Here is a 14,895-nt window from a genome sequence, read left to right on the forward strand (position 1 = left end):
ATTCATTTGTACTTTGCTGGCAGTGATGTTGGCCCCACTAGCCAAGTAAACAGACTGCTGCTGCTCCCTGCTCCTTGTTTCTGACTCTGAGCATCAGGCTAGGACTTTTCATGCAAGCGCAAGAAGGTTCCATCATGCTGCTCAGAACCAGAAACAAGCAGCAGAGAATGGTGGCAGTCCATTTATTGGCTGGTGGGGCTCGGCAAAGTTATGCCTAAAGTGCCCGCACAAGGGAGGAGAGAGAGAGAGGCATGTATTCCCCCCCAAAAAAAAAAATTTCAGGGCCAGCTACGTCCAGAGAGAAAATTTACCAGCACACCCCTGCCTGTGCCCAACAATGTAATTTAGTTTATTTGTCCATACATCTAGCATTGCATGGCAATACTTTGGTTCTGTGAAAATGACACCTAGTTATAAATGATAGCAGTACCAGGGTAGATAGGTTATTAGTATAGAGGTGTATTTTCAAAGCACTTCGACTTACAAAGTCTACACGTGCTTTGAAAACGAGCCCCAGTGACACTGGTTCCTGGATACTTTTTCTCCTCATGACATCCAGCAGTCAACAAGAATGATGCCACCAGAGAAGGGCCATGATTCCTGTGAACCTTTTCTTTGCTGTAACAATAAGACATGAAGAACAGGTCATTGCTGTTGTGTTACAGTTTGCACAGGGTGGTAAAGCACCCACACAGGAAGCCAAATGACTCATTTTACAGATGGCTGACTCAACCGTTCTGTTCTCTGAATGGAAGTGTACTTCTGACCTTTGAAGTCTTTGCTCACCTAACTGATCCTAGGGAGGGGTGAATTTTTGCCAGATCATCCCAGTCTAGCCTTCTACTGATCTGTGAATCATCATAAAACTTATCCCACTGGGGAATAAAAACAGACTAGTAAATATTCAGACTCCGCCATCAGGGCTTCATTTAAAGTTATGCCGGAATATTCACTGCTGGCCGGTATTGGCACCAATATCCACGAAACTAACCGGGGGCCCCTTTTACTAAAGCTTAGCTAAGATGTTCATAGGTATACAATGGGCTTCTTAGCATTTAACACACACTAATTCTGTTGGCTTGAACTAAGCTTTAGTAAAAGGGTCCCCTGGATAACTTAAGTGAACCTTTTTGCTGTCCTTAATTATCTGGATGCTCCCTGTGACTACTGCCAGTCTCCAGATAAATCCTGGTTCTATGACCCCCGGACTACCACATTGCTATCAGTTAAAAATGTCAGATCACAAGATGGGGAGCTTTGGAAGGTATCTTCAATAGCATGATGTGGATAATGAAGCTGAACATCAGGGCAAGGCCCAGTCGGCGGGACTTATTTAGCTCGCAGGTACTGCTACCCAGCTAAGCCCTCTTAAATACTGGGCTCAGATTGTCTGGGCTGGATTCAGTAAATAGCGCTCAAAATTCAGTGCTGAAAGAAAATCAGTATTTTATAACCAGTGTTCCGGGATTGGCACCCTTTATAGAATAGCGCCAGGATCTGCACTGAACTGTGGGTGCGAGGAGGAGTTACACCAATTGAAACCAAGCGTAAATCCCGGCATACAAGTTGGACATCTATCTGCACCATTCTATACCACTGCACGTATTTTAAGGGAACGCTCCTGACTTGCCCATGCCCTTCCCATGCAGATCCACAGGAAAACAAATAGGCATTATTCTATACATGGGAGGGTGCGTTTTCATGCGGATCTGCCGTTTCTGTACCTTGCATCCATTAAAACATTTCTGGCGCGGAGGCAGCGTCTAATACAGAAGCCCCCCCCCCCCCCCCCCCATTTATGCTGAATTTGCTCGGTGGGAGAAGCTTTTTTCAAATCATATGTTTTAGTGATAAAATAAGAAATTCCTAGTTGTCATGACCTGGTTCATAGTTGCTGACAAATTCACCCTTGTAGTTCTTCTGCCACACAAAAAAAAAGAAATCTGAAAATCCATTATTCCACTGCTTCTTGGCACGCCAAGTGTTTTTATTATTATTATTACTATTATTTTCATGCTATAAACATCCTCTGGCATCTGTTAGCTATATTAACATAAAATATTTAAAATTGTTTAACATCTTGTAACGTTGCACCAAGTATAGCAGCACCACAGCAGTAAAACTGTCCTTTTTTTTAATCTGAGGAAGACTGCAGGGCAAATTAAACAGTTTAAAGTTCTATCTACGACTATAAATTGCATGATGGCTGCAAAAAGATTTTGTTTTTCTATGGAATTAACTTATCGCCTTAATTTACAATCTCAAACCTAGTAAGCCATCTCCTACAACAAGGAAAGATATTTGTTACACCTAAAAGATTGTCCATCTAACCAAAGATTTGCTCGTGAAATTCACTATATAGTTGTGACAAAAATCTAACATTAATAAAGTGCAGAGGGATGTTGGTGGTGTTCAGGAAAATAAAAAATATCATCAAATACAATTGAGGGAAATGTATAATATCTCCCTCACCTCCCCCCGCCCCTCGCCTATTTTTTACTAGACTCTCCAGGAACTAAGAGGTTCTCCAGAGAAGCAACACAAGCTTTTTTTCCCATATTGATTCTGACAGAGCAAGATAATCTGTGGCTTCTTTTCAAATCCCAAACATTGCTTTGGAAGGAGTGTGATGCAATACCTATAGCACCTTGACAGAACTAGAATAATATTTGCTTCATTCAACATCCTGCTCCTTATTTTTGTGGTTGGTTGGTTTGTTTGTTTCCCTCCCCCCAGCAATGGATTTGACAAAAGGGGCAGAACCAAGAACAGGTGGTTAGTGAAGAGAATAAAAACGTAATCTAATGAAAATACTACATTACACCCATCTTTGTACCAACTGTGACCAGTATCCCACAATCCAAGACAGCTCCCATCAATCAAAGCACATTGCTTTTCTACTTCTGGACACTTGTGACACCCTCCTTATGAACACAGGATGCTTTGTTTTGGGAGTTACCGTCTCACAAAAAGGTTACCCAACCATTAAGAAGTTTTAGAATTTACAAAATATTCTCCAACATGCTCCTGAAAAAGTCTTCACATGAAGATGCATCTTTAGGGATAGACTGACTCCTGCTTCTCTGGCTTACAAGGTAGCTCGTACCCCACCACATGCTCATGAAATGTTGCTGGAAGACGGGGGCAGAAGACTTTGGTACCCATGAACACTTACTTGGCCAGCATAAGGTTAATAATAGCGTCTCAAATGTGAATCACCTCCCAACGTACCATTCAAATGCATGATGCAATGTCATCCAATAAAGAAGTCTCCTGCAGAAAAAGCAGGGGTGGGGGGAAGGTAAGATTGGAAGACTGGAATTCAGGCTGCATGTCGTTATTTGTACGTCTGAAAGACAAATCACAACCTGTTGTGCAATCGTGAACCAAAAACGGTGGTCTGTGCATGATGAAAACCTGGGATTAGTAAGAATACCTTTCAGGCAGAGAAAGGTTTCATTGAATACAAACAAGATTCAGGATTTCCCTCCCTCCAATTGCACAGTCCGAGCCTATGTGTCATTCTCAGCCAGGTCAACGACATCCTCTAGGCTGCCGCATGCCTAGGACCCGTAACTCAATGAGGGCTATTTTCCAAATTGATTTATCGTTTGGCACAGCAGCACTATTCCAGAAACCTATGCTTGAAATGTGGGACTTCAGAATAGCATTACACAGGAAGTGAAACGTGGCAGTCCATTGCCATTCAACAGATACGAGGGCAATTATTTTTTAATATGGTCCCTGTTCATGAAGGCAACAGTGAGAAAAGGAATGCAGACCCATATATGCTTGTAGCAGTGGCGTAGCTACGTGGGGCCTGAGGGGGCCGGGGCCCCCGCAGATTCACCCCAGGACCCCCCTCCCGGCGAACCCGCCCCCGCCGCCGCCTACCTTTACTTTTGCTGGCGGGGGATCCCATTCCCCACCAGCCGACGTCTTCTCAGTCCTTCCTGCACTTCAATTTGTTTGCTGACGTCCTGCACGTAATTATACGTGCAGGACGTCAGACTCAGAGAACAGTTCTGTTCTCTGAGTCTGACGTCCTGCACGTACAACGTGCAGGACGTCAGCAAACAAATTGAAGAGCGGGAAGCGACTAAGAAGAAGACGTCGGCTGGCGGGGAGTGGGATCCCCCGCCAGCAAAAGTAAAGGTAGGCTGCAGCGGCGGCGGGTTTGCGGCGGGAGGGGAGGGCGGCAATGTCGGCGGTGGGGGGGGCGGCGCCGGGGGAGGGCTAAAATGTGCCCCCTCCCCCCGGGCTCGGACCCCTCTCCCACGGAAGGCTGGCTACGCCCCTGGCTTGTAGGATCCAAGACTGAAAGATGTCCTCTTCAGATGAATGAACAATGGATGAGTAATTTGGATCAAGCTGTAAAGAAGCTCATCTGTCATTTTTCTGGTTCTTTGCAGTCCTGGTCTATTACTAAGTTGTTTTAATTGTTTTGCAATAAAGACCTTGTTTAAGAAGACACCACTTGAGAGAAGACTTTTTTGTTTTCCACTGTTTTCTTTGCTTCATTGTTCTTCTGTGGAGAGAACACCTTCTGCGTGTGTTGGCCTATTACTAAGTAAGCCATCATCTACTCAGTAGGTCACCAGAATGTTCTCAAAGATCAAGACAGCCTTCAAAATGGAAAAGAAGAAATCATTCCTCATTTCAGCTGCTAGGGAATGGACCACCTGGGGCACACTGTTCCAATTAAAGGAAATCAATCAAATAATCAACTATAAATAATGTGACAGAGCACCTCGGCCATTCCAAAGAGAAGCATTGCCACAGTTCAGGAAATGGTCCAATCCTCTCTCCACCCAAAAATTTGCCTCCCAAGAGGAATTTCTCCTTGCCAATGCCTGCTAATACAAACACAGAAAAGAAAGTCTTTGGCACCAAAAATCGCCCTGGGTGGTGGTGGGGGGGGGGGGTCTATAAATTCTCTCCAGGTTGATATTGTGGTTCTGTGGCTGTGAAGTAGTCTTCCAAGAAGGCTTGTAAGTACTCAAAGGTGGGCCGTTCCTCGGGATCCTTCCTCCAACACTGGCACATAAGGTCGTGCAACGATTCAGGGCATTCCGGAGGACAAGGCATCCTGTAGCCACGCTCCACCTGATCCAGTACTTCCCTGTTTACCATTCCTGCAAGATAATCAAGACAGAAATCGTGAATAATGTCTATGTCTCCTCTTCCTCAACTATGTATTTCTCTTCTCCGGAACTGGTAATCAGCACTTACAGTACTATGCAAGCCACACTGAGCCTGCAAATAGGTGGGAAAATGTGGGATACAAATGTTATAAATAAATAACCAATCAGAACCTGTAGCTGAGCCAATCAGACAAACCAGATTTGTGACTGACGATTAGAAAAACCATTGGAGTATAACATTTATTGACCTCTGAAAGTTAAGATACAGACTATTTTGGAGTGCTTTGGTGCAAAGGGGCTTTTTAAAGGACAGCAGACCAATTACAATTAGGATTTAGATTTTTGGTTATAACCACAAAACCCCAATAAAACACTCTCGATGGGGAATTTGGGGTTGCTGGTTATAAACCAAAATCCCTAAAAACAAAAGCATTCTTCCTGGAGCACTTGAATGATGTCAGTGCTGTGGCAGAATCCCTCAGCATAGGAGCCAACATTTCAAAATGATTGGGGGTGCTAAACCCAATGGAATTATCCATTTGTAGGCACAGTTAAGGAGCTTGCTCAATATTGTGGGTGCTCAAGCACCCACAGAGCTGGTTCCTATGTCCCTCGGCGGCTGTGGGAGCTTGCGACTTTGCTCCTTCCAGTGCCTCTTCCCCAGAACCGCAAGGGAGTTTGACATGCAAAATGAAGGACTTCCTGTAGGCTCACAACCAACAAGAAGGGCTTGATCTCAGATTTCGAGTCCTCTGGTGGTGGCAGGAGCAGAGCCAGCGAACATGCGCAGAGCCATGGGCACAAAGACAGAAGCTACCACAGCTTCGGTGCCAGGTAGGAGGAAAAAGCTAGAGTTGGCTTCAAGCGGCAGCTGGGAGCCGTTCGTTAGATTCTTAAGAATTTTGGGAACCGGTCGGTAAAGTACCCCCCCCCCCATGGCTACTTTAACCACTGGTTCCCAAAATTGGGCTCAGGCCCCCTCCTGGCATCTCTCTCTACCACCCCCTCGAGTGCAAGCCTTCTCTCCCTTGTTGTCCTCCGCCTGCAGTCTGGTACCCTCTCTTTTTGTCATGATTCGTTTTATTTACGCAGTGCCAGCACTGTCAGAACTGCAGGGCTGCTTCGGTTAATCCCAGGGGTCTTACTCAAAACAGGCACAAGAAGTCCTGGCATACTGCTCGGAAACAAACAGCGGAGAGCGACAGTAGCCCATTTATTTGGTTGGCAGGGTTCAGCATTTCTGCCAGTAACTCCAGTCTGGCACGCGTTGGGCATGCGTAGACCAGTGGCATAGCTACGTGGGGCCATGGGGGCCTGGGCCCCCCTGCTGATGACCCTCTCAACCCCTTCTCCCGCTGTCGCCTACCTTTGCTGGTGGGGGACCCCAACCCCGCCAGCCGAGGTCCTCTTCTTCCTTCGTTCTGTTTCTGAGTCTGACGCCTTGCACAGAAACAGAACGAAGCCTTGCAGATCAGCCAGCGAGGTTCTCTTCTCCCGGCGCAAGGCTTTGTTCTGTTTCTGTGAGTCTGACGTCCTGCACGTACAACATGCAGGACGTCAGACTCAGAAACAGAACGAAGAAAGAAGAGGACCTCGGCTGGCGGGGGTTGGGGTTCAAAGTTGGTGGTGGTGGTCAGCAATGGCAGGGGGCTAAAATGTGCCTCCTCACCTCGGGCTCTGGACCCCCCTCCCGCCGAAGTCTGGCTACGCCCCTGGCGTAGACGTTTACGCGGCTTAGTAAAAGGGCCTCTAAGAGAATTACTATGTGAAATATTCAGCCATATGCTCCGGGACCTGCAATTGTTTTTATGCTAGGGACTGAATCCTTATTGTGGCAGGAAAAGATGGACGAAAGACTGAGGGAGACATCAAAGGAGAATGATGTGAAATTTTAATTACTGCACACCACAACCCAAAAAATCTACTTCAGGTTTTGAATCAAATCAGAAATTCAGTTGCGATACGTAGGGGGACCTTCCTGAAGACAATGCTGGCTTACCTGGATATGGCACTCTGCCCTTTGTGGTCAGCTCAGTCAGAAGTATCCCAAATGACCACACGTCAGATTTGATGGTAAACCTTCCATACAGAGCTGCCTCAGGGGCTGTCCACTTAATGGGAAACTTAGCACCTGTAAAAAGAACGGCAGAGAGGGAGTGACATCAGGAGCTAAGTATTCAGGGGTGACTGTACAACTGTTAGTATAGGTGGCTTGGACAAGTTCCTGGAAGAAAAGTTCATAAACTGTAATTAAGCAGTGGATTTCTCCAAGTCTACCTTATCCCCGGCTTCACTGGCTTCCGATCAGGTACCGCATACAGTTCAAGCTTCTCCTACTAACCTACAAATGCACTCAATCTGCAGCCCCTCCTTACCTCTCTACCCTCATCTCCCCTTACGCTCCTACCCAAAACCTCTGCTCACAGGACAAATCCCTCCTCTCTGTACCCTTCTCCACCACCGCCAACTCCAGACTCCGCCCTTTCTGCCTCGCCTCACCCTATGCTTGGAATAAACTCCCTGAGCCCATACGCCAAGCCCCTTCCCTGCCCATCTTCAAATCCTTGCTCAAAGCCCACCTCCTCAATGTCGCTTTTGGCACCTAACCATTGTACTTCTATTCAGGAAATCTAGACTGCCTCAATCTTGATTGACTGCACTTTTTGTCCTTTAGATTGTAAGCTCCTTTGAGCAGGGACTGTCCTTCTTTGTTAGATTGTACAGCGCTGCATAACCCTGGTAGCGCTTTAGAAATGTTAAGTAGTAGTAGTAGTAGTAGGTAGTATGGAATCCATAGGTACATGTGGTTGCTGTCCCCCTCCCTCTCCTCCGAACGTGAAACCAGTAAAGGATACCAGGCTCTATGACAGTTTCAGCACGCAAATCTGAGGAGCAGCCTAGTAATTAATACAGCGGACTGTAAACCAAGGAACCCAGGTTCAAATACCACTTCAGGTTTGTTTGTTTTTTTGTTTTTATTTTTTATGTTTTTTTTTTTAATTGTGAGCGTTCTAGGGACAGAAAAATACCTACTGTACTTGAATATATAAGACACCTCAATCCTGAAGGCTACTGAAGTGGTGTACGTTCAGACAAAGTAAGCATTTTTCTGTTCATGAAGGTCTCACAATTAAAAAAAAAAAAAAAAGATAATGAACAGCTGAAGTAGGATTTGAACCTGGGTCCCCCCCTCCCCCCCCATTCTCAACTGTCTGCTCTAACCATTAGGCTCCCCCTCCGCTCTGCACAGAAGTTTGTGTGGACATTGTATAAGATGGACATTCCGATGCTGCCACACAGTCGTCCGTGTCCCTTGTTTCCCCCCCATTCATAATCCGAAAGTTGCAGTTTGTAAAATGGATATTCATGCTGGATGTTTTCCGTACGTGGACATCCAGTTCGCATGTATTTTAGAATAAGCTGTAACCTGTTTTAAAATACATGCGAGATGGACATCCAGTTGTAACGTTCCGGCTTGGACATCCATATTCTGAGTCGGACGACCTTTCTAAAATGCTGCTGCAGACATGCAGCGCTGCATTTCACGCCGCCACTGGAACCCTAATAGACGTATTTTATGCAAGCGCTAACAAGGTCAGCTTCCATGGCGAGGGGACGTCACGGATGGTGATTAGAATACGTACAAGAGGTAGGGCAGGCACGTGTTTGCCCATCTAGAGCATTTTCTGCGTCATAAGACGCTTTCAAAAAAAGTATAAATTTCGGCGCTTACCATGGCATAATTTTGTGAGATACACGTTTTTCTATACATTTTTGATGCTTTTTTTTTTAAAGACATCTTGGTTTGGGGACGGAGATACGTTGATTTTACTACGGGCTTGGACGTTTAGCCCCGATACTGTAAAACATACGACAGGCTCTGTACGTTTTGCCAGAAATGTCTATGGGCTGATACTCAGCTGCCAGTGATCAACATTTTGCTGACTGCCATTGGGCGTCAAACCCAGAAATTCAATGCCTGGTCATGTTTTGGCTTCAGCATTGAATACGTGGGTTTGTGGAGCTGGTTAACGCACAGTCCGTCCAATTTACGTGGTTAACCTGGCCAGTTAAGTGCAGAATCTCGACTCTTAACAGGCCAAGAGCAGATCTGCCCCCAGGATGCCCTCAAAATAGCTGATTTTTTAGTTCAGTGACAGCCGGTTATTTTCAGGGGCAATAACCAGTTAACTGCTGATGACAATTAGCGATTAGCGCTGAACAAGTGATTTAACCTGCCAGGAGCTGACTCTGGCCAGTTAAATCGTTTTGAATATTGACCCCTATCAGTGGCGTGCACAGGGGGGGGGGGGGGGGGGGGGCTTGGGTGATGCGCCGAGGGGGGTGTCATGCTGCGCAGCGGTGAACTGCCCTGGGTGGCAGGCGCCCTCACTACGCCACTGACCCCTATAATCCTACATCACCACCGATTCACGTCATTACAGATTAGTGCCTTTTGCAGCTGTGTGTGCTTATGTGTGCGATATTCTGTAAATTTATATGCGCAAGGGGCATGAAAATATAAGCGCCCAAGTATAGATAGAGCACCCTTTATCCGTACAGTCAGCGGCAGTCTATACACTCAGAACCTATGTCTATACCAGGGGTTCTTAACACAGTCCTCAGGACACACCCAGCTAGTCTGGTTTTCAGGATACCCACAATGAATATGCATGAGATAAATTTGCATGCACTACCTTCCTTGTATGCAGAGCTCTCTCATGCCTATTCATTGTGGGTATTCTGAAAACCTGACTGGCTGGGTGTGTCCTGAGGGTTGAGATCCCCTGGTCTGTACAGAAGGATGTTCTGCTGGTTCCTCTCCTAAGTGTGTCACTTGTTAGGTTTGGGGGTATTTTTAAGTTCTACTGATTTTTTTGGCAACTCTTCCTTGCCAGTCTTGCATCTTTTGGCAGGCTGGCACCAGCAGGCTATTTGGCTAGAATATTTCTTTGGACTCGTACTAATGAACAATTTGCTCATTTTGATTTCATAGCGACTATATTCCTAACAGTGCCCACGAAGCAAGCAAACTACTGTAGCATGACAGGATGGATACAGTAAGCAGGAGCCAGGATCAAATCCCACTGCAGCTCCTTGTGATCTTGGGCAAGTCACTTAACCTTCCATTGCCTCGGGGACAGAAAAATACCTACTAATTTCCTGGAATCTTATTGTGTTTCTCTGCCCTAAACCTACTGGTAATATAGTGGACTAGGAGTCCACTGTATTGTATTACACCTGAATGTATACCACTTTGGTTCACAGGCAGTTTATAAGAAATTTAAACAAACATGTACAGTGGTGGAAATAAGTATTTGATCCCTTGCTGATTTTGTAAGTTTGCCCACTGACAAAGACATGAGCAGCCCATAATTGAAGGGTAGGTTATTGGTAACAGTGAGAGATAGCACATCACAAATTAAATCCGGAAAATCACATTGTGGAAAGTATATGAATTTATTTGCATTCTGCAGAGGGAAATGAGTATTTAATCCCTCTGGCAAACAAGACCTAATACTTGGTGGCAAAACCCTTGTTGGCAAGCACAGCGGTCAGACGTCTTCTGTAGTTGATGATGAGGTTTGCACACATGTCAGGAGGAATTTTGGTCCACTCCTCTTTGCAGATCATCTCTAAATCATTAAGAGTTCTGGGCTGTCGCTTGGCAACTCGCAGCTTCAGCTCCCTCCATAAGTTTTCAATGGGATTAAGGTCTGGTGACTGGCTAGGCCACTCCATGACCCTAATGTGCTTCTTCCTGAGCCACTCCTTTGTTGCCTTGGCTGTATGTTTTGGGTCATTGTCGTGCTGGAAGACCCAGCCACGACCCATTTTTAAGGCCCTGGCGGAGGGAAGGAGGTTGTCACTCAGAATTGTACGGTACATGGCCCCATCCATTCTCCCATTGATGCGGTGAAGTAGTCCTGTGCCCTTAGCAGAGAAACACCCCCAAAACATAACATTTCCACCTCCATGCTTGACAGTGGGGACGGTGTTCTTTGGGTCATAGGCAGCATTTCTCTTCCTCCAAACACGGCGAGTTGAGTTCATGCCAAAGAGCTCAATTTTTGTCTCATCTGACCACAGCACCTTCTCCCAATCACTCTCGGCATCATCCAGGTGTTCACTGGCAAACTTCAGACGGGCCGTCACATGTGCCTTCTGGAGCAGGGGGACCTTGCGGGCACTGCAGGATTGCAATCCGTTATGTCGTAATGTGTTACCAATGGTTTTCGTGGTGACAGTGGTCCCAGCTGCCTTGAGATCATTGACAAGTTCCCCCCTTGTAGTTGTAGGCTGATTTCTAACCTTCCTCATGATCAAGGATACCCCACGAGGTGAGATTTTGCGTGGAGCCCCAGATCTTTGTCGATTGACAGTCATTTTGTACTTCTTCCATTTTCTTACTATGGCACCAACAGTTGTCTCCTTCTCGCCCAGCGTCTTACTGATGGTTTTGTAGCCCATTCCAGCCTTGTGCAGGTGTATGATCTTGTCCCTGACATCCTTAGACAGCTCCTTGCTCTTGGCCATTTTGTAGAGGTTAGAGTCTGACTGATTCACTGAGTCTGTGGACAGGTGTCTTTCATACAGGTGACCATTGCCGACAGCTGTCTGTCATGCAGGTAACGAGTGATTTGGAGCATCTACCTGGTCTGTAGGGGCCAGATCTCTTACTGGTTGGTGGGGGATCAAATACTTATTTCCCTCTGCAGAATGCAAATAAATTCATATACTTTCCACAATGTGATTTTCCAGATTTAATTTGTGATGTGCTATCTCTCACTGTTACCAATAACCTACCCTTCAATTATGGGCTGCTCATGTCTTTGTCAGTGGGCAAACTTACAAAATCAGCAAGGGATCAAATACTTATTTCCACCACTGTATTTGTTTAAATGCTGCAGCCAGTGTTTAAATATATGGCGAGTGCCACTGCTCAAAACTGGACCCAACTGAAATCCCTCCCACCTGGTTACATAGGTCTCTTCACTCAACGTATAATTAAACTCTGGAATTCGTTGCCAGGGAATGTGATAAAAGCAGTTAGCATAGCAGGGTTTTAAAAAAAGGTTTGGATACTTTCTAAAAAAAAAAAGCCAATATTAAGATGGACTTGGGAAAATCCACTGCTTATTTCTAGGACAAACAAGGAAAAGATGGCTAAGCTCTACCTTAATGTTATTGTAAAATACGCAAATCTAGATAAGGAGAGCACGTTGCCACAACAGAAATATATTGTGTATAAAGGGGACATCTCATACAGTCACACAGACACTTAGAAGTGTCTGGCTTATGTTGAGCCAATATATTTGTGACAACATATAATCATTGACTGCCCCCAACCTCCAATGGTGCACAATATTTGCTTTTTGTAAGATTACTCGTGCTCAATTTTTAAATGTACGTGTCTTAATATCACACTGTGTCCATATCACTTTTTATAGTTGTTTTTTTGTGCACCCGTAGAGTTCTAGATCTTCAAAAACTATATCACTGTTGTAGTCAACTAAATCAATGAAAGCAAAAGCATATATATATAACTTAATTTTCTTAGAAGCTACGAGTCACTTTACATTGATTTAAATCCGATTAATGTGTCTCTCGTGTTTCGTAGACTTCGCTTATCGAGTCCTGATCAGATCTCCAGGATCAATGCCCACCCGACAGGAGCCTGTTTCGCAGTTATTTGCTTTGTCAAGGGCAATAGGCATATATTTTGACGGCACTCAGTATAGGCAGGATCTGAGTGCCGTCAAAATATATGCCTATTGCCCTTGACAAAGCAAATAACTGCGAAACAGGCTCCTGTCGGGTGGGCATTGATCCTGGAGATCTGATCAGGACTCGATAAGCGAAGTCTACGAAGCACGAGAGACACATTAATCGTTGGATTTAAAGCAATATAAAGTGACTCGTAGCTTCTAAGAAAATTAAGATAAGTTATATATATATGCTTTTGCTTTCATTGATTTAGTTGACTACAACAGTGATATAGTTTTTGAAGATCTAGAACTCTACGGGTGCACAAAAAAACAACTATAAAAAGTGATATGGACACAGTGTGATATTAAGACACGTACATTTAAAAATTGAGCACGAGTAATCTTACAAAAAGCAAATATTGTGCACCATTGGAGGTTGGGGGCAGTCAATGATTATATGTTGTCACAAATATATTGGCTCAACATAAGCCAGACACTTCTAAGTGTCTGTGTGACTGTATGAGACGTCCCCTTTATACACAATATATTTCTGTTGTGGCAATGTGCTCTTCTTATCTAGATTTGCGTATTTCTAGGACAAGCAGCATCAAATCTGTGTTACTGTTCTGGGATCTCGTCAGGTACTTGTGACCTGGAATTGGCCACTCTTGGTAACAGGATACTAGGCTTGATGGACCTTTGGTCTGTCCCAGGAGAGAAACCCAAGTGGGTCCTCGCATACCTTGTCTAGCAGTATATTCATTGTCCTCTATCAGCCGCGCCAGCCCAAAGTCAGCCACCTTGCAAACAAGGTTCTCCCCAACCAGGATGTTTGCAGCTCTGAGATCACGATGCACATAGTTCATCCGCTCCACGTACGCCATACCCGAGGCAATCTGTAACAAAAATGCTGCCATGATGAGATGCTAAAACAGAGCGGAGAGAAAAGGACAGTGGCTGCTCTCACAAAATATGGTTATTGTTCATGGTTTGCTGGACTCGACATTACCACCTTCCATGAAGCACAGCAAAGCAGCTCACAATAAATTAAAAATAAAAATGAGGGAATGGAACACTAATAAAGGACAGGAAAGAGACAGATAATGAGAGTATCTAGAATTTAAGACAAGGGGGTAACAGAAGGCCCAGGAAGGATAGGGAAGTTAGAAGAAAGGAATAATGAAAATGGAGCAGAACTCCGGAGTTACCTGAGCTGACATGTCTACCAACTGGGGAAGCCGCAAATACTTCCCCCGCTCTCCTTTTAGGAAATCCAGCAGGCTGCCTGTGAAAACACAGAAAATAGCCCTAAAGTACTTCGCAAAGGTTCAGCGGCCTCTGCCGCCACAATGCTGTACCATGAAAAGACTTCACGGTTTTCAAGAGAGACTTTAGAATGCGTTTTAATTCTTTGAATTCCCTTTTGCACATTTGGGATAAGCATAAAGAAATCCTGTGCAGAAGGAATTGATCCTCAGGAGCTTAGTCAAGATCAGGAGGCGGGGCTGGTGGTTGGGAGGCGGGGATAGTGCTGGGCAGACTTATACGATCTGTGCCAGAGCCGGTGGTGCAGTGGTGGGAGGCGGGACTGGAGGTTGGGAGGCGGGACTGGAGGTTGGGAGGCGGGGATAGCGCTGGGCAGACTTATACGGTCTGTGCCAGAGCCAGTGGTGGGAAGCGGGACTGGTGGTTGGGAGGCAGGGATAGTGCTGGGCAGACTTACACGGTCTGTGCCAGAGCCGGTGGTGGGAGGCGGGGATAGTGCTGGGCAGACTTATACGGTCTGTGCCAGAGCTGGTGGTTGGGAGGCGGGGCTAGTGCTGGGCAGACTTATACGGTCTGTGCCAGAGCTGGTGGTTGGGAGGCGGGGCTAGTGCTGGGCAGACTTATACGGTCTGTGCCCTGAAGAGCACAGGTACAAATCAAAGTAGGGTATACACAAAAGTAGCACACATGAGTTGTCTTGTTGGGCAGACTGGATGGACCGTGCAGGTCTTTTTCTGCCGTCATCTACTATGTTACTATTAGGCATATTTTCAAAG

The 14,895-nt window shown here is 45.6% G+C and overlaps 1 protein-coding gene across 1 annotated transcript in view; it reads right to left on the reverse strand.

The window, feature by feature from the left end:
• Window positions 1-4,302: 4,302 nt before the first annotated feature.
• The window catches only part of SRC (SRC proto-oncogene, non-receptor tyrosine kinase), a 69,706-nt gene continuing 59,113 nt past the window's right edge, over window positions 4,303-14,895 (reverse strand). Inside the window, exons 10-13 of the mRNA XM_030213646.1 lie at window positions 14,062-14,138; window positions 13,596-13,749; window positions 7,144-7,275; window positions 4,303-5,135 (exon numbers count right to left, since the gene is read on the reverse strand). Coding sequence (XP_030069506.1) covers window positions 4,927-5,135; window positions 7,144-7,275; window positions 13,596-13,749; window positions 14,062-14,138 — 572 coding nt within the window. The 3' untranslated portion in view covers window positions 4,303-4,926. The remainder of the gene's footprint in view (window positions 5,136-7,143; window positions 7,276-13,595; window positions 13,750-14,061; window positions 14,139-14,895) is intronic.

This window comes from Microcaecilia unicolor, chromosome 8 (genome assembly GCF_901765095.1).
Source record: "Microcaecilia unicolor chromosome 8, aMicUni1.1, whole genome shotgun sequence".
NCBI classification, from domain to species: Eukaryota; Metazoa; Chordata; class Amphibia; order Gymnophiona; family Siphonopidae; genus Microcaecilia; species Microcaecilia unicolor.